The 25,579-nt window shown below is 43.2% G+C and overlaps 1 protein-coding gene across 1 annotated transcript in view; it reads right to left on the bottom strand.

Moving 5' to 3' along the window:
* Window positions 1–17,132, bottom strand: part of ARHGAP21 (Rho GTPase activating protein 21) — a 118,380-nt gene extending 101,248 nt beyond the window's left edge. The window contains exon 1 of the mRNA XM_074900140.1: window positions 16,702–17,132. Within this exon, the coding sequence (XP_074756241.1) occupies window positions 16,702–16,788 (87 nt within the window). The 5' untranslated portion in view covers window positions 16,789–17,132. The remainder of the gene's footprint in view (window positions 1–16,701) is intronic.
* Between the last annotated feature and the right edge of the window lie 8,447 nt (window positions 17,133–25,579).

The following is a 25,579-nucleotide window of genomic DNA, read 5'->3' as shown; positions in this document are numbered from 1 at the left end:
CCCAAGCGTGAGTATGCACACTGTGACCTATCAATCACGAAACTACTACGCACAAGCCAAGCTCTTCATTACATAAGTAACAGTAATACAACTGTGCAAAAATATCTGGTACTACAGAAGTGCCTCTCTTGTGAAGGTCTTTGTTTTCATTTTTTACTATGACTGTAAAAAGACAGTGTGTTTTCTAACCTTGTCTTTCAAGGGACAAATGATTTTTCAAGGACAAAAATCACCACACTGCAACTTCAGATCAAATGGCAGAAGTTCCAAGATCTAAAAACACACAAGGTGTTTGCACAAAATATCATATGTCAAACAATGATTTATGACACACACACCACTAACATGCTGCAAGACATGCAGATGGCAAAATTTCCCAATTTATTTTCAGCCAGGTGTTAAATATGCAACAGGCGTAAAACAATAGCTAAAAACTATTTAATGGTAGGAATGCAAGCTGTTGTTTCTGGTTTTTATTTAGCAGTCCTCTTCCAAACCTCTTCACTAGTTTTCTTACCAATTTTGTATCCTGGCATTTGAATTTTGTTGTACGATGAAACAGATTAATCCTCTAATGAAACTTTATCTTCTCTGCAATTAACTACCCCGTACAAGTTCCTGGCCAACAGCCTGTGAGGGCAGTTCTATTTTACCTTGTACAAAAATGATTCAGTAAGTATTCACAAAAATGTATGTAATAAAAATATTACTATTTTTAATAATTTTATTAACATCACAGCAGGACACAGGCAATCCAATAATTTTCTGGAATACGCTGACAGTTACTTCCTGACACAGGTGACTGAGGATTCAAAAAGGAAGAGGCAGTCTGCTGGACCTCATATTTATAGACAAGGAAAAACAAGTTGGGGGTGTGAAGTTCAGGGGCAACCTTATCTACAGTTACCACAAACAGTGGAGTTCAGGATCCTAAGAGAAGGGAACAAAGCAGCATCACAGCCCTGGCTTTCAGAAGAACAGGTCTGTTCAGGGATCAGCTTGGAAGAATGCTACAGCAGACTGTCCTGAAGAGAACAGTCCAAATCAGTGTGCAGAAAATCAAGCAAAGGTGGCAGGAGGCCTGCATGGATGAACAAGAAGCTTCTGACTGAACTCAGATGTAAAAGTGAAGCATACAAGCACAGCAAGCAAGACTGAGGTGATTCCAGAGTAACAGAAATCCTGTCTGAGCATGCAGCAATTGGGTTAGGAAAGCCAAAGCTCCCCCTGGATTTCAATCTGGGAAGGGACATGAAGGGCAACAACAAAGGAAAGAGAAAAAAAGCTTAATCAACCTGATAGCCATTTGTAAGGCATTGACTGGCGTGGTGGATGACAGGGGAGTAGCAGATGTTTATCCTGACATCAGGAGAGCTCTGACACTGTCTCCCATAATGTCCTTAGCTGATGAAGTATGGGCTAGATAAATGGACTGCAAACTCAACTGGAAACCAGTTGAATCGCCAGATGGAAAGGGTTATGATCAACAGCAAGAGGTCCAGCTGAAGGCCAGCCAATGGTTCCATGCCCCAGAGGTCAATACTGGGGCCAAGACTAACCTCTTTGCTGACACCTACAAGTTTGCAGATGATCCAAAACTGTAAGGAATGGTTGGTATACCAGATGGATATGCAATCATTCAGGCAGATGTTGACAGACTGGAGAAATGGACAAAGCAGAACCTCATGAAATTCAAAGGGAAATGTCAAGTCCTGTACCTGAGGAGGAATAACCCCAAGCACCAGAACAGGCTCTGAGCCAGCCATCTGGAAAGCAGCTTTGCATAAAGGGCCCTAGGGCTCCTGTACGGGTAACAGGTTGAACACGATCCACCAATGTGGCCTTGCAGCAAGGAAAGCCAACAGCCTGCTGGACTCCATTAAGCAGAGTACAGCCAGCAGGCTGAGGGAGGGGACCCTTCTCTGCTACTCAGCACTGGTGGGATCACACCTGGAATGACGTGTTCAGCTCTTGGGTCCCCAATATAGGGCAGACTGAAGTGAGGCTAGGGAGGGGACACAAAGATGATTAAAAGACTGAAACGTGTCACACAAGGAAAGGCTAAGAGACCTGAGACTGTTTTAGCCTGGAGAGGTGGGGGGGTGGCAGGGGGCAGCAACTTATCCATGTGTACCTGATGGGGGAAGCAGGGGGAGAAGTGAAGAATAAGGTGCCAGACTCTGTGATGCCAAAAATGAAATGACAAGAGGCAATGGACACAAACTGAAATAGAAGATAGTCTATTTAAACATAAAAACCCTTTTACTATAAGCATGATAAACACTGGAACGGGTTGCCCAGAGAAGCTGCTGAGCCTCCATTCTTGGAGTCAAAACCAGCCTGGACGCAGTCCTAAGCAGCCTGCTCCAGCTGGTTGAACTAAATAATGTCCAGAAGCACCTTCCAACCTCAGTGATTCACCAATTCTATGAAAACCGTTTTTATCTCCATCCCTTATTTTCAATGTTGAGAATTCCTTTATACAGCAGCTACACAAATGGTAGCTGGGGACATATCAGGTTCAGATTGGTTTTTGGCACAGCATTATATTCTAGCTCAAATTCCTCTCGCTCAAATCCCTAACATTCCATAACTGTTCATGTCCAATATAGTCTGGTAGTACTCTCTGCTAACAGGCACATAAGCCTTTACAAGTAAGTGGAAAGCTGTACCCACTCCTCTACCATCCTCATCCAGTTTTACTGAAACTATGTTATTCATCCAACTGTCATCCTATTTTCAAACTTCTGACTTCAACAAACACAGGATCTACAATTACAACATATAATCACATATGTATAGGGAAGGAAGGAGGAAACATAAGAACCAATTCACCTTGATACTGAACTCAGAGCCAGAAGTTCGAGTCATGGAAAGACGTCACACCAAAGACTAACTGCAGCAGGTACAGCAGTGGTTTCCAGGCTCAACATGAAATCCTGTGAATACTACAGAAAAGTCTTTTCTTTGTACCACAGCTAATTACCACATACCAGCTGATTCCTGTATTTTGATATTGTGGGCAGTCTTCTGACTACCTGTTACTTCAAGTTCAGGCAATACAAAAATCTACTTACCAAATTTATAACTATGTTCTTTAATAAGGTAATAAGGTGTATTTTCACATTAATCTACCTCATTATACAAAGCCCAACATGAAGCAGGAAAAAATGTGTCAAATATTCACAGCTGACTACAAAGAGCTGTAAAAGGACCACATAGCAAAAGGACAGGCAAAATTAAATTGCAATAAAAAAACTCATCAAGAACAGTGTTCTTACACTAGTATGTTCTCACTACTTTCCCAGCTCAGTGTTTTGGCATTTAACAATCCACTCCATTATTTCCAAGTGAGATAACTTTGCCCTTCAAAATAAGGCTTCTATAAGCTTTACTTTGCTAAGGTTAGAGAGCTTGTTTCATGAAGTTGCAAAAAAAACCAGAAAGATAATTCTCTTAAAACAGACAGACTGTAAATGCTGGAAGGAGACACTAAAGTATAATTATACTTCAATCCATGACTCTCTATAGAAAAATGCTCAAGAATGTCTTTTTTTAAGATTAAATTTACAGTTTATAAATTCACAATTTGTACTATGTTTACAGCAATCACTCTTATTTGCCTAATTCTGGAGAAGTATCTACAACTCTTTTAAGCTGTAGACATTCAAAAAAGCAGTCCTTATCCTTCCCAGATTTCCTTTGCAGGGACAAGCTCTCCCCTCCCCCCAGTTTGGGTAAGAATAGAGGAGTTAAAGAAAAGAAGCAACTTTTCATTCCTGAAACAAACATATCTACTTTCACTGTGTGTTTAATTTCAAAATACTGTGGTTTTTTACAACATTCTTATTTTCACATTGCGACTTCATATATAACAGCATCTCAGGTTTTAGATATTATATATAGTTTTGCATTACAAAAAGAAACAGAACTTGTATTTATATGCTTTTTACTCTTGGACAAAATGTTAGTTGCTTGGGGTATCTGTGTTTAAACCTGGCACTGATTCCTCCAAAAGGTTTGCAGAAAGTATATGATGTAAGTTATTTACTTGTATTCTAGCATATAATACAAAATGCAGTCAGTTTTGTTTAGAGAACAGTAATAGAATAGGCATAACTGGGTTTTGCAAGAATTAAAGCCTCTTTTCAAAAGCTTATTTACTAGTACTGGTGATTCAAAGCCTGTTGAAGTCCATAGGAATCTTCAGCTGAAAGGGTTTACACAGGTTATTTTATGAAGTAACAACAGTGTCATTTCCCCCCATTTCAATATTTTAAATTAGACTGTAAATACTTTTTTTGCAATTATTAAAGAAAACCTTTAATTAACATAAATCATCACAAAATGTCTTCCTACACATATGTTTTTATAATTTCTGGAATCATCTATCCTAAATCTGCACTTAAGAATTAAAAAAAGGTAGTCTGGACTGCAGTCATTTTAAGCAATAAATATGATGGAAATTCTGGGAACTGGATAGAACTTGAAGTACAAAATAGTGTAACGGAACACTAAAGCCTCTACTACCACTCTGTAATAGCAATACGTAAAATGAGGTAGCAGTGAAAAAACAGGCTTGTGAAAGAAAGTGCAACTATCCCAGAAATGCTTTATTAAGGGGTAAGAATTAATTGGAAGATTCTTCTCTAGCAAGTCATTCTAAAATGCAACTAGTTCTATTCCCTTCCCAAATGAAAAGGGTCTCTAGAAGGAAGAAACAAAGTTCTTCAAAAAAGCAACTGCACCATGGGATGAAGAAGACAGAAGAACCGCTACTGCTCCTCATGGGTTGAAAAGGCTATTAATACTCAATTGAGGACATGTTCTTGTAATCCCTGATTTCTCACAGAAGTAGGGAAGACTACAAGAGCCTTCCAAGGACTAAAAGCTCATGGTATCTTGGGTCCTAAGCAGGAAAGAGAAATCTGCTGGACAGATTATCTAAGTGGGTAAGTGACCACAGTATTAACTGAACTTAAGGTCAAGTCCCTCCCACAAATCCTGTTCTTAATCTCACACATAATACCTTCCTCTCAACTCATCCGGTGGAATTAATGGCTTGAATTAAAGAAAAAAAAACACACACAAACAAACAACAACAAAAAACACAGAACACACAACCAACCCACACAACAACATATCACCAAAAAACCCAACCAAAAACCCAAAACCACAAACAAAAAAAACCACACCACACTAAAACATTATGATTCACCTTTCTGGGACATAGATGATTGCAGTGTTTGTACTTCACCTCCCTCACAGCAGACATAGAACATAATATACAGATAAAACTTTGTTTCCAAAATTCAGGTTCCCATTGTGAGCTGCAAGGAAGCCTAGAGACAACCATTACATCACTGACTGATGTTGCATTATCCACAATTTAAGCCACTGACAACTGGCCATGAAATGGATAAAGGTTAACATGCTGGGGGGGGGGGAATCTTTTTTTCCCCAAAGGAACTCACACCAGACAGTATGAAAAACAGGCATCACTGAATTCTAAGAAGTCTTAAACTGAACACGAGATTTTTTTTTCTGTAAGTTTATACAACTCCCCTGTTTAAATGAGGAAAAAATTATTCTCTACATACAACTTACCCTGAACACGCCTTGCTGAGTAACTGTCTAGTATTACCACTGTCTCTACTAACTCACCTTGAAAAATTTATTTTCTCAGAGTTATGAAACACTGATTACAAGAGCAGAAACCATTTTAGCCACAGATGCCTTTTAACATTTGAGATCTAGCTTTAAAAAGTTTTGGGGTATGTGGGTTGATGGTCTGCCCACCCACAAAAAACAAAAACACCAACTCAGCAAACCTATTTTGTGGCCACCTCATTTCACAGTTCTTTAGGTACAAGTTCACTTTTTTTTTTACCTTCTTGATAACTGACTTCCATGATTGGTGAAGGGGAGAAGGGGTTTTTTTTGCCAGGCAGGGTTTCTCCCGCCCCCCAATACCTTCCCTACCTGTACACCCCTCAGTCCTGTCAGCAACCTTTGAAGGTTGACCCTATGTAACTTGCTGTGCAGCCTCTCAAAATGCGATTATCATTCCCTAAACTGGTACCACATAACTGAACTGGAAGAATAACTATTCTACAGTGAACAAAAGACCCAGAGTAGCATCATTCACCACAAAAGGAGAAAGGAGTATTCCACTGGCTCTTAAGGATTTACTGGTTTTGCTGCTGCAGTATTTGCAAGACTTGGAATCAAGAATGTAGTCTGCTAAAAGTAGTAATACAGAAAACAAATCAACAAACTATAAAAATTACGTGCCTGATTGCAAACAGATAGAAAATAGATGAGAACTACAACAGCATATTTAAATTCTGTGTACAAGCCACACAATCATCTTGACTTCTCCTTCAACTGGGAGGGGAAATGGAGGAAAAGATGAGGTGAACACAAAAGTAGGCAACTGTGCATTTCATCTTAACTTACCAACTCTGGAGAACATTAGACCCGTATGACACAGCAAGAATTAATAGCAACTTTTGTAAAAGTGAGCAAAAACAAAGCCTAAGTTTGATATGTAGCCTGAGCCTCCAAGAAGAAAAAATATTCCAAGTCCTCAACATTTGAAAAACTGTATTTCCTGTTGCTGATCGCAAACAGCTGCCATGTTTCAGCAGGCTTAGTACAGAACCTCCCGAAAGCAGGAGGAATTCTGATGAGCTCTCAGGGAATCAGCATCATAACATATAAGAATGCTTGTAGATCAGATCAAAGGTCCACCTAGCCCATCCCCAACAGAGGACAGTTGCAGATAATTAGGAAAGAACACAAGAACAAGCACTGCTAGAATACCCTCCCAGTTTCAATTATTCAAAAACCCATAATTCATTCCACTACAAGGGCATTGAGTAACTTTTAAGTACTGCTCTTCCAAAAATGTATACAGGTTATCCTTCAGCTTACATACACACTTTTAGCTTCCAAAATATTAGGGTGCAAAGTAACAAGCTTAATTAACTTTTCTGAACAGGACCATCTCCTTTTGTTTGTTCTCACTCAACCATGCTTATCTGCTGCCCCCAAGTTCTTGGATAGTAAAAAGATGATCCACAGAAATTCAAGAGAGATGGAAAAAGCTACCACATCTCCACAGTCTCCTCTTTCCCAAACTGCCAAGTCCTAGCTTCCTTATTTGGTTTTGGTACAGAAACAACTCCATATATTCCATTATCATAGCCTCCCTTTCCCTGAGACTTCCTGGTTGCTGACATGGGGAAAAATGAAGGGCGCAGGACAGAACTAGACCTAGACCTAGCACCAGCTCCAAGTGCACTATGGATTTATACACTGAGGCATGAGAGAGAACATTAACTGTTCAAAATTATTAGGAAATTGATGACAATTTGCTTTTTTGACCAACACTGAGCATTAAGCTGCTGTTTAATCCTGAAGAGTTACCTATCACAACTCCAAAACCTCACCCATGAGCTCCTAGTTAATCATTACCTCTCAGTATTACATGTGACATCGTACTTGACATTTATGCACACTGAGTTTTCATTTTATTTCTTTATCAACTAGTGCTGGACACCAAAAAGTCCTTCTGCATTTCTTCACAGACAATTCATCTTCACTAACCTGAATAACAGCATCAGCAAGCAAAAACTGTGCAAAAAGGAAGATACAAAAATAAGCATTTTACCTCTCCATTGCCATTTAACTCACAAAACCAGCAAAAAGTTATCAGACCTATTTAGATATACAACTGAATCATATTCTCAGTCACAGTGCAAACAGAAAAAAAATACTCAAAACCACCTATAAAGAAGTCATGAAAAACAACACCTAAAGGGCACTGGCTATGAAACACTACCAGCGTTGGCCTGCATCCACTATACATCATGTTTCGTAACACTCACATACAGTAAAATTTTTGTTCCACAAATTCAGCTACAAGGACCATTTCAGTCAGGTATACAGTATTTTTGAAAAGCATTAATACTACATATTAATGCTAACAAAAGAGAGGCAATTAACAAGGCTTGTAAGATTACCTCCATGACATCAGGATCAGAACATCAGCTTCCCAAACTACTTATGGCTACTGAATTACTCCAGCATCTGATTCAGATGCACAGATTGTGAGGAGCATTGAAAACCATTCATGTAAGCTTGTTTCACTCTTCAAACTTTCATATTAATGCTAATTTGGCAAGATAGGATACTTTAACACCCCAGGAGCAGTACACAAGCCATTCATTCTTCTTCCTAAGACAAAAAAGATCATGTTCAAATCCCACCTCATAGGTAACTCCAAAACAACTTCTCCAACAAATTTTTAGAAAATAACCAAACAGAAATTGAGAGACTGTATTCACACAGACCCATACGAAAACAGCAAGTACACAGAATGGAGCAGAAGGCCTGTAAAATTGCCATGAAAATTGATTACTCCGGGCAAAGTTTACTTACTCACCTTTTACCATGGTGATTGAGGATAATAAAATTTTAAAATGCATGCAAGAAGGAACAAGTAAGATTTTACAACCACTGATGAATAAGAAATGTTTGTGGCTACACATGGGAATACTTTTCACCAGAGTCACAGGCTCCCTATTAAAGTTGCATCAAAATTGGAGAGCTGAGAAGCACAACAATAACAAAGCATGAACTGCAGTGGGACAGCTTATTACATGAAAACTGTGGCATTCCTTTCAGAGATAACCCTAACCAGATCTTTATCTTACAAAAACAGGTCAAAACCTACAGGTAGTAAGAACCACCTGCTTGAGGTGCACATACTAGACCTGCTGTTTCTTTTGCTGGCCAAAACAACAACAGAATGTTTCAATTCTCAATTCTGGCATCACAAAGAAATGCTGACAGTTTTGCATACCCCTGCAAGCATCAACTGAACTCCAGCCCTTTCAAACATTATAAAAACGAGGACATATGAGTTTAAACATGTCTAAACTATAACAAACTAAGTTTAATTAAAGATTTATATTTACATATCAGTCAAGTTTCTTAGGAAATCAACCACTTCCACATTCCATTACAATACAGCAGTCCTTGGACAAGTTAAAATGTTATGTTTTCCTCAAAAATAACTGGAATTGTCTTATGGTTTTGAAATCCACATGACTTTAGCTCCATAAACTAGTTTTTGAACAGTGTCTCTCCATGTGAAGTTTTCCAATACAAAAATGCAACTGAAATTGTAGATTGAGTTCAGTTTTAGTTCTCAAAATTGAGAAATTTGCCTCAATGCCACAAGAGTATCACTGGGTAGACTGTGTATCTGTCATGAGCCAAATGATCTGGAAGGGATTTCTGAGAATTTAAATTAGCTCATTCCACTGTCAGAACAGGTAGTACCCAACACCAATTCATCTCAAAGTGTTAAATCGTATCACATGAAAATATGTTTATTTTAGCCTTTTTTGTCCTCACACTTAGAATAAAAATAATTACACAGGTATTTGAAGTAGAGAACACATACATATTCAACATTAACGTTAAGGCAGTTTAAGCAGCTCTGTCTTTAGCGTATTTTTTAATTACAAGAGTAATTCATTCTCTTACATTCTCATCAACTTTGTAACAAAAAGCTCCATATACTTAGAAGAAAAATTAAGATACAATAGAATAAAATACAGTCTTTTAAAGGGTAGATGATTTGCAATTAAGATTCAATAAGAAATAGGACTCCATTAGAGTATTCAAATAAGAACACATAGATATAAGTGGGAGGGCACACTACCATCTCTACTAGTAAAAAAAAAAATCACCTCAGAAACAGGCTCGGGTTTCTCTTTTCAACTGACTTGTACTAACAGCAACTGTTATTTAGAAGCATTTAGAACCTCTCTCCTCAATACAATTTATAGCTTGCTATTTCATTTCTTCTCCCTGCCTCTCCAAGCAAAAGTAAAAAAAGCACAAACCTCAAAAATTAAAATACGGAAGATTATGTCATCCAGCCAGCTCAGTGTTGCTAGTGCAAGATTATTCCCTACAGTGTATTCGCTAGTGCTTAATGCAGTCCATACTGTGTGTCCTAACACATTATGTAAATGACACACACATAAAAGAAAATGTCTATCTCAAAGTGCACCCCTCCACCAACAGCCAATCTGTAATTAGCCATGTCCTCTAAGGAGGCACCTCATTCTCTCTCAGCAAAGCAGCAGCTGCTGGCAAATGGAAATAAAGAAATTTAGAACAAAAATAAGCCTACTACCTACACTCCCAAAGGTGTATGCTCATGCTTGCAAGCCTGAGCCAAAAATCTAAACAGCTGCTTGTATTTTTCCAGAATGCCCACACAGAACCTCTCATGCCCAGCACCAAATATTTACTAACATGATTTGTATCAGGCTCTCTAGAACATCATGCTGTTCAGAGAGCTGCAGCAACAGCAAACAGTGCTTCACTTAAACACTTTCTGAACTACAAGTTTTCAGTGTAAGAATCAGGAACAGAAAATATAAGGCAGCAACATTTCTTGCTGAACACAGTTCACTGATGACATACAGAATTATTACAGGGTACTCCAAATTCAGACAGATACAGTACTTCTGGCCCTCCAATACAAATAAAGAGACAGATTCAGAGAACAAAGCATATAGCTGGGTCTAGTTTTTACTTTCCTATTACTAAGTGATCCAGCCTCTAAACTCTAGTATCATCTCCCCAGAAGAGTTATCTTCAAATCTGACAGCAATGATAAAACAGTAAATTCAGAAAATTGTTTCATCATTGCTAACGAAAGATGCAACACAACAATTCAGGGAGTAGCTAGAGTTCCCTGGAGTAAAGGAAAAATGCATTTCACCCTGGTTTAAAAAGAGTACAAAAAAAAAAAAAACAACAGAGGAAGCCCTCCTATTAAATCATCTTTATATATTTAAGAATGATATACAGCTTATCCCACCTTTAGGTGATGGGGAAAAAAATAGCATGGAATTGTCTTTAAAAAAATTTTTTTAAATGACAAGACATAGGAAGGATTTGTACAGGAGAAATGCACAGTATTTACATTAATCTACATTCTGTATAATAAACAGGCAAAGTGTGACAAGATTATCCTCATTCATCCACCAATCTGACTGGACAGCATAACTCTCATCCAGTGTTTATCTACTATGCCTGGCACAACATATTATTTAGTATGTATACATATATTATCTATTAATGGTAGGCAGACAAACACTTCCTCTGTAGCAAGGCCCTGAATTCAAGGCTTTGTTGAGATCGTAGGCCCCGACGTAGAGTTCTACCTAACAGCTCATCAAACTGACTTCTGGAGTGCCATCAATTCGGACTGTTTCAACACCAATTTAGAAGCCTCACCGTTTACAGTTGGGCTAACTCATGCTTTTTAAGAACAATGACCCCTGTTAACAACAGGAAATAAGTCTGTTTTCATTTAACATAATTTCCTAATTTTAAAAATCTGCTTCCTATCCTATCCTATGCAATATACAAAGAACTGCAAAGAAGGATAACACACAACCTCTGAATGATAGAAAACTTATTTTTCTTCCAGTTATCGGAGAAAAAAACATCAGCTACAAAGCATCAGTATATATTCCTAACACATTAGTCTAACACTGCTACATAGACTTCCTTAGGAAGAAATACAGAAAGTTTTTTTTTAATAAGGCTCAGGTTGCACATGTTTATATTCTAATCATCTTCTACACAACAACATATGTATGTATTCACAAAATTTTTTAAAAAAGACAAACTTTTACTCTTTGCAGAGTCTATACTGTTCTGCTGAGCTACAATTTGGTCATCCACCTACAGGAAGACATTTTCATGCATTCAATATGGACACGATCACAAATGCATACAGTGTGTAAAATGTAATACCTTCTTTTCCCCAACTGTGCTCTCAGTTGTTTTTTGCATAAGCAAGTAAATATAACAAGAAATAAACGTCTGCTACTTCAGATGTATTATTTCACATTTTAATAATAGAAATCATTTAAAATAGCTTATACAAGGAAAAAACTCGAGTGCTTTGATATTTGTTAAACCTCTTAATGCAAAAAGTTCACTCTTATAATGCATATAGTGCATGCAATAAATGGAATTATTTATTGCGCGTACTGCAATAAATGCAAAGTACTGACACAGTTCAAAATATTCTTCAGTCCATCAGGTTTCTCTCACAAAAATTCTGTTTTTTCAGACAATTACCGAAGCAGTACAATCAACAAAGGTGTATTTCTGGGAAGCAAAAAGTCACTTTAAAAAACACCACATGCAGCCACACATGAAGGCAGATGCCTTCTTTTTCTTGAAGGAATTATTTGCTGCTTTATATTGTCCTTTATCAAACACATAACATTTTCTCATGGAAGAGTTCCATGTTCTGTCAAATTATCTTACTCCAACATAAATGAGAGCAGAAGTCACTGTTACACCTGCATGATTATACAGGATTTTTGACTCAAAGCTTTTTGAACAGTTGCAACCACAACTCCTAGTAATGCTGGTATTTATACTGAATTTATTCCTCCTTGATGCAAGGCTTGTGCACAATTCTCTATCACCGTAAGTAATATACGCTTCTAACGACTAGTTTTGGTATTCTGTACTACCTGACATATAAAATCTCAAAAATGCATTTCTCCAATTCCAATCTTTAACATTATGGTTAAACCCTCCAGCCTCCAAGCATCAGACATAAAAAAAGCACTGACACCCAACAACACAGAGTTCCCGAACAGGCCCAATTACATAAAGACTGAAATGCAGGATCAAAATACAGCCCTTCAGTGCTTGTGCCCCTATAGTAGAGACACACATCTGGGAATCACCACTCAAAGTTTACTGATGTCATCCCAACTGTGTTGTTAGAATAGTAAACAATCTATTAATTATCGTTAGTGAGAACACCAATCATTTTCTATTTTTAGTGTCATCATTGCCCTTCTCTGGTTCCTGACCCTTCAGCACAAGCTTCTCTTCAGTTTACGCAGTTGTGCTCTCTCTGATAAGGTATAGGAGTGAAAATATTGTGGAGTTTTCTCCCCCTTTCTGAAATCCAGTATTTATGGTTATGAAGCAAATACTAAATAACCTCTGACTTTTCTTTTACATAAGTCTTTGTAAATATATTTCCTAATTATTGCCAAATACAGAAACTCTCAGGAATCTCTGAAGATAGTCAACTATTCCTAACTCAGTTATTAAGAAATAACAAAAAAACCACCCCACTCTTAATGCAAATTTGCAGTGAAGTGTTTGAAATTTGCAATAACTATCTAAATGTATGTGTGTTCTAATGAGTTCCAACAGAAAAATATCAAACACTCTTAATAAAGTATTTTTGGTATTTATAAACTGAGGAAACTATTGTTTACAATAAAAATTTTGCTTTTAAGCCATACACACTGTGGTTAATATTTTTTCATCCTATATTTAACATTCTGAATGTAATTTTAATACAGATTAACAGTAAACTACACCACAAACATATTTGGCAATTCTTTTAAGTACATGCAAAATAGTGGAAATAGAAAAGCAAAAAAAGCACTTTTTGTTGTGCCTTCCTAGGCAGAGAAAGGGAGACTAAGTTCACACTAACAAAGAAGCCAGTTCTAGCCTCAAATCTGGACAGACCTGTAGATGGGATGTTGTGACTAAAGTAGTACTGCCTGTACCTCAGCAGAGCTTAATCACTCCAGCAAAACCCTGCTACAACCTGATGGAACAGAGATAGTATATGCCTATTAATCTAAAATCCAGAAGGAACACGCTCTCACTTATCTGTCCTTATGAACATAGCCTCAGCAATTCTTGCACCCATTTGCAAATGTGTGTCAGATTTCAAACAGAATGGCAAACAGCCCTGAGAGTCCCTGGCCCTCTCTGCCAGCTCCCCCAAGAGCCCAGAATAAGTGATCTGTCCCTTTGAACAGGCGCTGTATGTTCAGGCAGGAGCCTGCAAGCCTGAATGCACAATCTTTGTTCTCTACAACCGTTTCTTGTGAAGGGGCTCTGAAGTGAGAAAGACCACCAGGTACAGTGTCAACAGGAAAACAAAAAAATGAAGTGAAAACAAAAATAGAAACCATGGCAAGGCATGACCAAATTAAACATAGTATCAGAGCAGACAGACCTCCAAAACAGAAAACAATTCTCAACCCAACACATGCATTACCTGAAGGAGTCAAGTCACACGTCCTCAATTCTCACACCTCTGTATGCAAAGACACACAGAAGCACTAGCTTCTCAGCCAGACATTCCCTTTCTTTGACCAGTGATTCTGAAGCCAGAGGACAGACAAGTTTTTCAGTTCTCAATCAAACCATGGGGATTATAGCTGTACATTTTCAAAACCTTTAACTGGCTGAAATTCCCCATTTCTGTTGCAACTCCCTTGCCCGTGATGAACACAGACTATGCTTGGAGTCCTTCTCATGACAACCTGCTGTGAATATAGGTCTACAGCTAAACATTAAGTGTAGATTAGTTAATACTGCATTACAATGCAAACACCATATGGGATACAGTGTTCCAAAACCATAAATCATTTCTCAAAATTGCTAATACCTTGCAAGTCAGTATTAGCACATTATAAAACCCTGCAACTGAAGCAACTCTTCTGCAAACTTAAAATCCCTTTTTTATAGTAATTATGTTTCATTAAAGGTGTTTTCTGATTTTTTTTCCCAGCAGAAAAGCAGTTCTTACTGTTCAATACAAGTAAGATTTCACTTAAGGGGATTTGCTCACATATAGCAGCAGATCCCAAGCCACAAATCTTCACTCTCTCTCAGTATTTCACACCAATCTATGAAAAAAGTTGCAAGAAAATAAGTTGGACTTTAAGCTGTACAGTGATATGCATAGTAAACTAACTGAGAAAGCATTGCAACCTTGATTAGACATTCATGAGGGCTATCTACGTTCAAGAAAAGATTATGTCAGGCCTGCTGTGATTAAGGCAATCATCAGTGTAAGAGCATGTTTTCTAGCACTTACATTTTAACTGCAACATGTAAGTATCAGGCAAAACAACAGGCAGAACAGTCCATTTCGCAATTCCATACCTATTATGGAATAGGTACCTATTACTAGTCCCCAATTAGACAGCTTTAACATGATGAGTTCCAAAAGTGCTACAGGCCTTGTTAGGGCTTACCACAGTGGGGATAGGTGTATTATGACAACTGCCAGTGCCAAAACACCAGCAGTCTCAATACTCAAGAATTAAAAAGCAGATTTTAATTTTACGCTTAGACATGTGGTTTCCTCCCTCTTCCCACACTATTTGAATAGTATTAAAGGACAGGTTCTCTAAAAATGGCCTTGTTTTCAGTCACGTTTTTAGAAAGGACATCCAACAAGAATGATGCATGATTAAATCTACATACAAATTAAGAATAATTTATCACGAAGTCTTAAATCTTAACATCTTCTTAACAACTCACATTTTGTCCTCACCTAACCCACCTGCTTTAAGAGACTGTGTGAATCTCTTAATTGAGGTGATGGCAGTAAGGAAAACCTTACAATACCATATGTGCCACTTTTAAACCAAGGCAAAGGGGTGAATTAAGGGTAGCAGTAAACTAAAACCCAGTGTCCTGAAAGAATCAAACAAAACTCAAAAAACTAAACCCCACAACCAAACTAAAATTCACCCACACTTTCAGTTCTGTAGGTTTGAAATCGGTCTACTGTATCTCAATTCCAGCAAACAAAAGGGAAGCATCGATAGGGGCATCCATTTCACAGCCCTCCACAGATTTAAGTCAGTTTTCTGTCTTTGGCACATGTTGCAACTTTGAGAAATACAAAAGCAAGTTTGTCTTTGCAAATCAAGTTTAAGGCACATCTTAGAACAAGTCCACTGAAGCTGTTACATATATTCCGTTGGATCTGAAGTTACAGTTGTTTTGCAGATATTACTATCAAGATCCCTCTGTGCTTCCGCACAGAAGGAAACATCAGACACAGTTCTGTGTTAAAAGCTCTGGGTTGCGAGTCCAAACATGCAATGGTGCCACCACAGGGCATGCTACGAAGTTTTTAAAGTAAACACACAAAGGACTGTTCCAGCAACAAATGCCATGGATAGAAAAATGTTTCATATAAGCCGCTGAGTACACGCAAGAGGGGGGGTAAGTATCGCCTACAAGGAGGCAGAGGCCAGGCCCGTCTTTCGACTAAAAGGTTTCAGGGTGACGTGGGGTGGGGACGAAGCCGTACCCCAGTGCCGCCCCGCGCAGCGCTCCCGTCCCTCGGGGCCAGGGCAGACGGGCGTCGGGACGACGCGGACAAATAGAGCGTGGGGGCGACACGCCGCGACCTGCCCTGCGAAAGGGGGGGTTCAGGGGGACCCCACGGAAACCGCCGCCCCGAGGACGAGGTCGGCGGCCGGTCGGCGACGCGGGCAGCGGAGGCGCCCCCCCGCCCCGCCCCGGCAGCGACGCCCCGGCTGCCAGGCGAGCCCCCGGCCGGGACGGCAGCCTCCCCCCCCGCCGCACCGCTCCCAGCGTCCAACTCCCAGCGACTCCGGGGCGGGCGGGCAGGAAGAGAGAGAGGGAGGGAGGGAGGGAGGGAGGAAGGGCGGGAGAGAGGGGGCGGCCATTAAGCCCGCTCCAGCCAAGCCGTTCCCCGCAGCGGGAGGCGGCCGCCCGGCCTGGCCCTGCCCGCCGCCGCGTACACGCAGCCCGCGCCCCGCCCGCCCCCGCCGCTCCTACCTGGCCGCCGGTGCCGTTGCCGCCGCCCGGGGGGGGCTCGTTGTCTCCATCTCCGCCGGGTGGCCCCGCTGCCCACCGGGTCGCCATTATTTCATTCCCAGTTACAAAGGAGGAGCAAATCCTCTGGAGCCCACATCGGGGAAGGGAAGGGAGGGGAGGGGGGGAACCAGCGCCGGAGCCAGTCGCGCACACCCGACGCGACGAGGCGAGGCCAGCCCCGCCGCCGGGGGAGGGGGACTCGGCCCCTTCACGCAGCTGCCATAGATAAGGGCGCCGGGACGGCCCTCGGCTTCAGCGGCTCTCCCCGGCTTCTGCCTTCATGGCTGGAGGAGGAGAGAGAGAGAGAGATGTGTCAGTCCTGGGCGAAGGGCCGCCGCTGCCGCCGTCTCCGCCGCCACCCGTCCCTTGTTCGGCTTAATTGCACCCGCTCGTCATCTTCCTCCGGCTCCTCCTATCCAGAGCCCCAGCCGCGGGGAGGAGAGGGCAGGCGGAGAGAAGCGGGAGGCGCCCGCTCCCTCCTACTTCGCTACACATAGGCTTCCGTGCCGCGGGAGGGAGCCGGGACGGGGGAGCGCTGCCCCGGGCCGCGGAGGAAGGCAGGGACGGAGGGGAGCCCCGGCTGGCAGGGGCGGCGGGCCGGTCGCTCCTCGCTTTGGCCCGGCCAAACTTTGATCAACTGGTGGAGGACGGGGCTGGGGCCGGCGGGCCGCTCCCTCACTGTGCCGGGCGGAAGCCGCCGCCTGTTCGCGCGCCTCACCCCAGCCGTAACCAGTGCCGTAACCGGGCGGGGGGCGGCGGGAAGCGCACAAACTCCGGTTAGCAAACGGCAACAAAGGAGCCCCCCCAGCAGCGCCGAGGCCGAGCCCCTCGCTCGGCAGAGCAGGGCTTTTGTCTCTGACGCCAGCAGAGCCCCCTCGCAGGCGGCTCCCTCCCCCCGGCTACGTAGCCGGAGCCGTTCGCGATCAGACCACCGCGCCCCACGTCCCGCCCGCCGCCCCTCCCTCCGGTCTCCCTCCACACAGACGCGCCGTTTCGCCCCGATAGCCGCAGCCGGCGGCCGGCCCTACCCCCCGCTGCCAGCTCCGCCGTGCCCGCCGCCAACTGGGGCGTCTCGGCGCTGGGGGCCATCGCGCCGCGCCAGCTGCGACCGCCCCCCCCCCCCCGCCCCGGTCCCGGCCACCTGGGCACCGGCCTCGCCCACCGCCGCGGGCGGGCGGAGGCCTCGCTGCGCTCCGGGCAGAGCTCGGCGTCAGGGGGAGCCGCGGGCGTGCCCAGGCACTCCAGCCAGCGCTCTCCCGTAGGCGCGGGGGTTTGCGTGGCTTAACTGACTGCCCCGCACCGGCGACCGCGATCCCTCCTCATCCGCGCCCAGAGCGCGGCCCCCCTTCCCCCCGTCCCGTTACTCACACGCACACACCACCCCCCCCGCCCCGGGAAGGCCTCGGGTCCGCCCCAGCGCCTCACGGCGGCCCCCGCCCTGACAGGAGCAGGGGCGGACACCACCCCCAGCCCGCCGGCCCTCACGGCGGCCCCCTCTTACTCGGCGGCCGGTGGGGCTCCGGCCCCTCAGCCCCGCGGCGGCGACGAGGTGTTCCCGGGGCTGGCGGCTCCCGCTGCCTCCGCCGCTGGGGCCGGTGGGGAGCCCGTCCTCTTCCCCCGCCTCCGGGCTGGCGGTTTCTGTTCCCTCCAAAAATCCACCCACCTCCTCCGACGACACCGCGAGGCCAGGAACTGGTTCCCGGCTGCCTTCCAGGGCACCCGCCCTGCGGCCGGGGAGCGCGGAGCCCCGCCGGGCCCCGGCCCGCACCCCAACACCGGCCTCCGCCCCCCGCCCGCCAGCACTCCCTGAGGCGGCGGGCGGCGGCGTGTCCTTCTCCCCCTCGCCCCGAGCGTTTTCAGGGTGAGGGGGAGTGTTCACACAGGAGTAATCTCAGGTTTTCCGCCCTAACTCAGGATTTAGTGCTTCTGCCGCCAGCTCCGACCTGTACCTGGCTTCGTGAGGACTCCCTCGGCGGGACCTCGGGGATGGGGCCAGGCTGAAGCCCTGCAGCGTCTGAGCTGGGGGGACCTTGGTTTTGTGGTCTCCGTGATGGTGGTAAACGTAAACATTTTTATATACCTTCATGCATCGTTATCAGACTGTGTGATTTTTTTTTTTTTTTCCTTTTTCAGATTGGTGATTTTCAGTGTAGAGGCTGGGCAAGTAAGGTCTCTGAAAGGGAACAAAGCATTTGTAAGAAATAGTAAAGGTCTTGTGTGAAATAAAAGGTTGTGTCTTGTTTGTGGTCTCAAAACAATAATAATATTTTGGGTTGTGGCGGCTTTTTTACTATGCTACTCATAAGTGATCTCTGAAAAGAGGTGAGTGGCCTGATTATCCATCAGCAGCCGGCATCGGCAGCAGGTATGAATATTGGTATCCGGCGAGCCAAGGAAAGAGTTTACATGCATTGGCTGGAGGAAGAGTCTCAAGGTCCAAATGCTGATTCTTGTCAACTGAGGTCACATCTGTCGAGTTTAAAAGAGTGTCACAACTCAAGGCCTGTCACACTGATTCAGGTACCGGTCTACAATTCTCTGTGCTGCCATGGATTTCATTAGGCAAATATACAGTTAAAAACCTGTAGTCGTTTCTAAAGAATTTGAATTCCTCATAAATTTCTGATGTTAAAAACTACTTTGTGCCTGGACCAGACATTGTACATACATATTTTAAATAAGCATACTGCTTGTCCAGCTGGCAATCCACAGGATGATTCGGTCCAGCTCACTAATCATTTCTCACTGTCATACAACATTTAAAGATTTATTTGCCATCCAGACCCTGAACAAACTGTTATAATATAGTCCAGTCCAGGGTTGTCAAGAAGTTGAAAAGACCAGGATTAAAATCACTTGAGATTTTTGAAGGGTGGAGAAGGAGATCAGTCAGGGCACTTTTCCTGTTTAGAAGCTGTTGTCAAACAACCAGGAAATGTAGCTGTGTGCTCAGCTGGATACTGCTTTCTGCACTGTAATCATCATGTTAATCTACAGAACATGGAAATCTGTGATGTATATAGAATCAGTTCTGTGTATTCATAACAATCACTTTTTCTATAGGAGCCACAGTACTGACTCCAAATCTAAATTAGTGTCATAACTAATACCCGTGTTGAAAGTTCTCAGGTCTACAAAATGTCTCAGAGAGATTAAACCACTCTGGGTGATCATTTAGTATCTATCAAGTCCCTATTTATATCAGCACAGCTAATCAGTACAGTGACAAATCTTCCATTTTTACTTTTCTTACGTTGCCAATCAATTTCTCTAGCTTTAGCTTTCAAACTACAACAGGGAGATGAAAATATCACACAGGAAAACGTGATCCTAGAATCACAAATTACTTCATAGCTGAGGAAACAGATCTTATTATTAACTCTTCAGAAGGTTATATTTGTGTAATTATCAGAAGAGTATTTACACTAGCAAATCTTTATTAAACTATGTACTTAATTTTCTTACTCTTAATCACAGTGTTCTATTTTTTTGTGGCAGGTGTTTTTATTTGAGACACTGAGGTATTCTTAGGACTTTCACATGTAAGGCTATGCTGCTGTGATTTTTTGTTCTAAATGCGGTGTCATAGTTACAACAGAAAACCTTAAAGAAGGAGGCAGGCTTTCAGTAACATGCTCATTATCTCGGATTCGTAACACGCAATCAAAACCTCAGAGTCCCTTAACCACCCTTGAAAGTGGTTTAATAAAAGAGATTGCAAAAGCAGAATTAGGGTAACTGAAAGCTATAATTTCACTTTCTCACCTTCCAGTCTGAAGGTGTTGACACATATTCACTTAGCAGACAGCTGCAGCAGCTTAAAGTGTTAGCACCATCCTACTGTTTATTATCACTCCTTGCTAAAGAGCATCATCCCCACAGGAGAGCTAGTGCAGACATCTTTGAGCACATCTCAGCCACTTCAGTGCAAAGTCTAGCAGTCAAATTTAAATTGCTGAGGTAGGCAGAGTTAAACCTGCACTGCAGTCTAGGGGCTGAGGTGTGCTCAGTCGTTCTGTTCTGCCTGTTCTGCTGGGTCAGTGGTGACACTATTATGGGCCTCTGTCTTCTTAAACTATCATTTACTGAACGAACACGTTGATATCTTAAGAATATGAAAATTCTAGATGCTAAATTGTGGACATCAAAATCATTTGGCCAGGTAGACTGGAGGACTTAGATTCATTACATGAAATATGTTTTAGGTACCTGCCTCCTTCCCACGTGGTCGTGGTCGTTAACATCTGCCTCTAGCAGGGCCCAAGGGCATGCCTTTCTCTCATGTGTACAGCATGTGTTTAGACATCTAACCTGCACCCAGCCCGCTGTGAAGCAACTCACTTCCCAAGCAGTTCTGTTGTCCTTGCCATTCTGAAGGCCCTCTCTTTTGTCACCACCCACCATGATCTGTCAGACCTGAGGTGCCACAAGCAGTGAGGAGGCTCAGCCATAGCCGGTCCCAAATGCCCTACCTTTGGGTTAGAGAAGAATGCGAGTGCAGAGAAACAGAAGTTAAAGTGAGAGCAGGTTTCTTAGAGGACTTTTTAGATTAGATTAGTGTGGAGTACCTGGGTGGGGTAGATTAGATAGACAGTGGGAGATAGCAGTAAATCTTCAGTATTTTGTGCTGGGATAAGACTAGAAAGTCTGAAAAGTTGAGTAGGAAAAGGTCCAAGTTTAACAGGGCCTGAGTATGGGGATGAAAGGAAGAGTGAGTGTGAGGAGATATACCTCTAAGCAAGCAGATGTTTGTACTGATGTTTGCTCTTAGAAATTGTCACTTGTAGAAGCTGCTGGGGCAATGATCATTCTGATAACACCTTTCACCATAGACCCCAGCTGCTTAAATCTCACAGTCAGGGCCTGCTTTGAGAGGTTCAGGCTGAACATGGGTGCCTCTTCAATATCCTCTGTTTTGGAGGTAATGAATGCTACTACCTCCCTGAAAGTGTTTGTGAGCACCCTGGCTACAGACTTCTCAGCCCATGGCCAGAGCACTGATTGGCATCAGCCTAACAGCTTCTCCACTCCTAAGGATGTTGACAGGTGCCCTGCGTGAGAATGATTCATTAGATTTTCCCCAGAATGAGAGGCCAAAATTGGAGGACACATACATTTTTCATTATCTGATATTTCCAAGAAACTGGAGCTAATAGACAGGCCCTTCCTGGACATGTAAAATGCATGAATTCATGACTAGAGCTGCACAGTAGTATCACCATTGTCTGCAACTATATTTGCTTTACAGATTTCTCCATTGAGATTCTTCTTATTCAGTCATGATACTGGCACCTGTTTACTGTCCAGCACCAGTATATTATTCATCCTAGACATCACTAGTGATGGCTGTGTTCTTGGTAACCGTACCATAATATTATCCCTTCACTGTATGGACATTCCTATCACGCTCTGGCAACAGAAATAAATGTCATCACTGCCATACCTATGTCTTAGCTTCCATGTATACACTGAACTCTGACCAAAGGGTTGCCTTTCTTTTATTTAAATTTTCTCAGGAGATCACACCTACCTGACTGAAATGCTGGGGTTTCAACCCCAAGCCCCAAATGAAGGTTGCCGTATGGGTGATTCCCACAGCCCTTCACCAAGGGGGGGTGAGTTTCCCTTTAGGCTTCCCTCCAGGGTGGGGCCGGCCTGGCAGACAGAGCCATTGGGTAAATGAGCCCCAGGTGTCTGCATTAAGTAACCAAAGGTCCAGTGTCCCACTTAGGGATAAAAGCTGGGACCACTTGTAGGAAGGGGCAGTGTCTGTCTGTGAGGTGGATGTACTGTGCAGAGTTTCCTGTTGGGGAAGGACCTCCCGCCTCCCTGGGACTGGGCTCTAGTCAGGTCTGGCTTTTGTAAATGTGGGCTGTGTAGAGATTCAGTATGGGGTTTCCTTAGTCTTATGTGTTTGGTTTGTTGACTTGGTTGTCTCCTGTCCCTTCTGTAGGAAACTGCATTTTACCATTTATTCCACTCATTGTTGGTTGTGTGGTGTCATTGTTGGGGTTGGTGGGATTGATGTCAGTTATGTATAATCTGACTTGTTTGTACCCCCAGTGCTCGCCCATGTACTGACCTTTTTGTATCAAATACAATTTAATTATTGTTTATCTTTATGTTGGCTGTGTCCTTTATGCTAGGCCTAATAATTGGCAAAACACTGACTTGGCCCTAAATGCTGATGTTTTTAAAGTGCTCTAGAGCACTGCCAGAGAGAATTGCAGCCAGACCTGTTACTGGGTCTGTAGTAAGCATTTTGGCATCCTGAAGCTCCAGTCATGCTGTCTCCACCAGCCACAGGGTAATATCCTTGTAGAAGTAACACCATTTTAGTGCATACAGTATTTGGCAGGATTTAGCCCTCAGGGAAGCTCTCTGCCTGTCTAAAGTTGTGGTGAAAAGGAGGCATTTGCCTACTGGAAAGCCAAGGAGGATGCTTAAGATCGGTGGTGGGGTGTGTGTCTGGAGAGTGGTAAGGTGTCACCTATGAGCTGGAACAGTGGTCAGCTTAGGACCACTGATCAGAGATGTCCAAAGATCCTGTGATCAGAGAGGTAGCAACAGAAAGTGTCAGACCTCCCAAGAGGTGACCGTCAAGGCACAAGAACTGAGATAAGACATGAGAGGACTATACTTACTTCAGACATTCAGAGAAGGATTAATCGTTTAGAGCAAAATTCAAGTAGATAAAGTGAAATGAAAATGGATATGCTACAAAAAGAAGAATGCATTGAAGGCATGGAGAAAATGTATAGCAGGATATCCAGTCTGAGATACGAGGTTGCTTGCCAGCAGCACTCACAAATAATGAGATGTGCAGAGCAGGTACAGGACAAGTGTGGTGCTGAGCAAAGGGGAAACAAACTCCTGAGTCTTGGACACTGAAACAGATCAGAGCCAGTACCACCAAGCTTACTGAATACACATGTGGGGGAGAGAAAGGGATTCTTTGTGCAGACCAGAAGTGTGTCACTGCTGACTTGTATGTTGTCAGAAAATCCTCCAGCATGTAGCTAACCGGTCTGATGGGCAATGCAACCTCTTGCTTTCCTCTGTGATCCTCCTTCTTGCCTCAGCTGTATGACTTGAGACAAGGAGACAGCTCAAGTGTGACATCGATGTCAGGTCCAGGACTATGAGGTGAAGATCACCACTGGGTGTGCTTAGGGAAGCTGTGAGGAATATTTCTGACTATGCCTTCAGGACCCTGAGACTGTGCCTGTTGAGTAGAGATGTGCATGGGAAGATGACTGACCCTTCCACACAGGAGTTATCGGGGCCCATTTCCAATCCTGTGACAGGACAATTCCCCCACCCACTGCTTTGAGGACACGTCAGCATCTTTCCAGTAGCAGCATGAGACCGCAAAACTTATCCCACAGGGTGAGTAATGGCCCTGGTGTCCTGGCCTGAAGTATGTGCAGAAATGGTCAGACTGTCTCCTCCCATACCAGCTGTGGGATGATGATGGTAGATGGTGGGGAAAGATGGTTTGCCAGACATCATGAGTTTGGGTCAACTTTTTTGGAAGTAGGAAGGTGGGTCTTGCCTTTCAGTGCTACCTGAAAGAGATTATTTTTTTAAATCCAGGCTGTGTGTTGCTGTTGTTTCTGGGCCCTTTTTGCTCTCCTTAGGGGCAGAGCAACTCTGTGTATGTGTGCACTCGTGTACATATGCCTCCAAGACCTTTGCTAAGAAGAGGTGTGACATGACCACAATGACAGAAGAGTATGTCTGTTCACAGACTAAAACCCATGGTTTGGAAGAGGAGGCAATGAATTGCACACTCTCAAAATACTTTGTGGGTTTGAGGGTACCAACAGAGAGTAACATCATAGCTTGGGTGGATGTCTGGGCATCTAGTCCTTATCCTGCTGGATTTTAAGGAGAAAGGAGCCATTTGGCTTCTGGCAGTTGTCTGTTTCTGGGAACCAGCTTGCTACCCTATGAAAACCAATGTCTTAGCTGATGTGTCTTTCACTCTTCAGTGTAGTCTTCTCGGACAAGAAAGCTGTCAAGATGCTGCTCCTTGTGCAGTCAGGGTGACAATGTCCAAGGCACAAAGGAGTGGACGGCAAGATGACTCTTCCTCCTGGCTGGCATCACTGATCCATCGCCAAACAGAGAGGAAACTGTGTTTGGATAAGATGCTTGTGGTACTTCATTTCCTCTCAGAACAAGGATGACCAAGTAGTGAGGCAAGTTATTCTTCCATGAGAAATATGTCAAAACAGGGATGGTGAAAAGTTTCTGATGTTCCGTGAATTCACATCCTAACTTGGTACTTATTAATGCTCCCATGTGTGCCTGCATATGGTCTTTCTAAACTGGACCTGGAGGTGTTTGTGTGAGGCTACTGATGTGCACCAAGGCGGACTGATGCACGATTTTTACAGTAATAAAGCCTCAGTTGTTCACACCAACCATCACTGCTATTCTGAGTCTGGGGTTTGATACATTTTGGTGGGTTTGGAGCAATTCAGCTCCAACAGCAAACTTGGTACTCTAAAGCAATACAGAATTGTTCAAGCCTGCAGGAATTTACCATCATCCAGCCAGAGACAAAAACAATTTCAAGTATAATTCAGTGAGCCCATGGGAATGAGTTGCAGTGTAAAATTTGAGCAAGCAAGATTATGGCTAGGAGGAGCCCAGCAGAACTCACTTTACTTTTAACTTGGGTTCCTAGCAGTGAAAAATCTACTGAAACAGTCTGAAACCATATGCAAAGCAAAACTCTTGTTTTTCATGTTTTGCTGTTGGAAACAGTCGCTGTGGAATAACAACTTGTTTCTGAAAATGCCATGCCTGTTTACGGCAAGATTTCCTAATT

This window comes from Athene noctua, chromosome 2 (genome assembly GCF_965140245.1).
Source record: "Athene noctua chromosome 2, bAthNoc1.hap1.1, whole genome shotgun sequence".
Lineage (NCBI taxonomy): Eukaryota > Metazoa > Chordata > Aves > Strigiformes > Strigidae > Athene > Athene noctua.
Note: the sequence above shows the minus strand (reverse complement) of the source record. Positions and strands in the feature narration are given on the sequence as shown.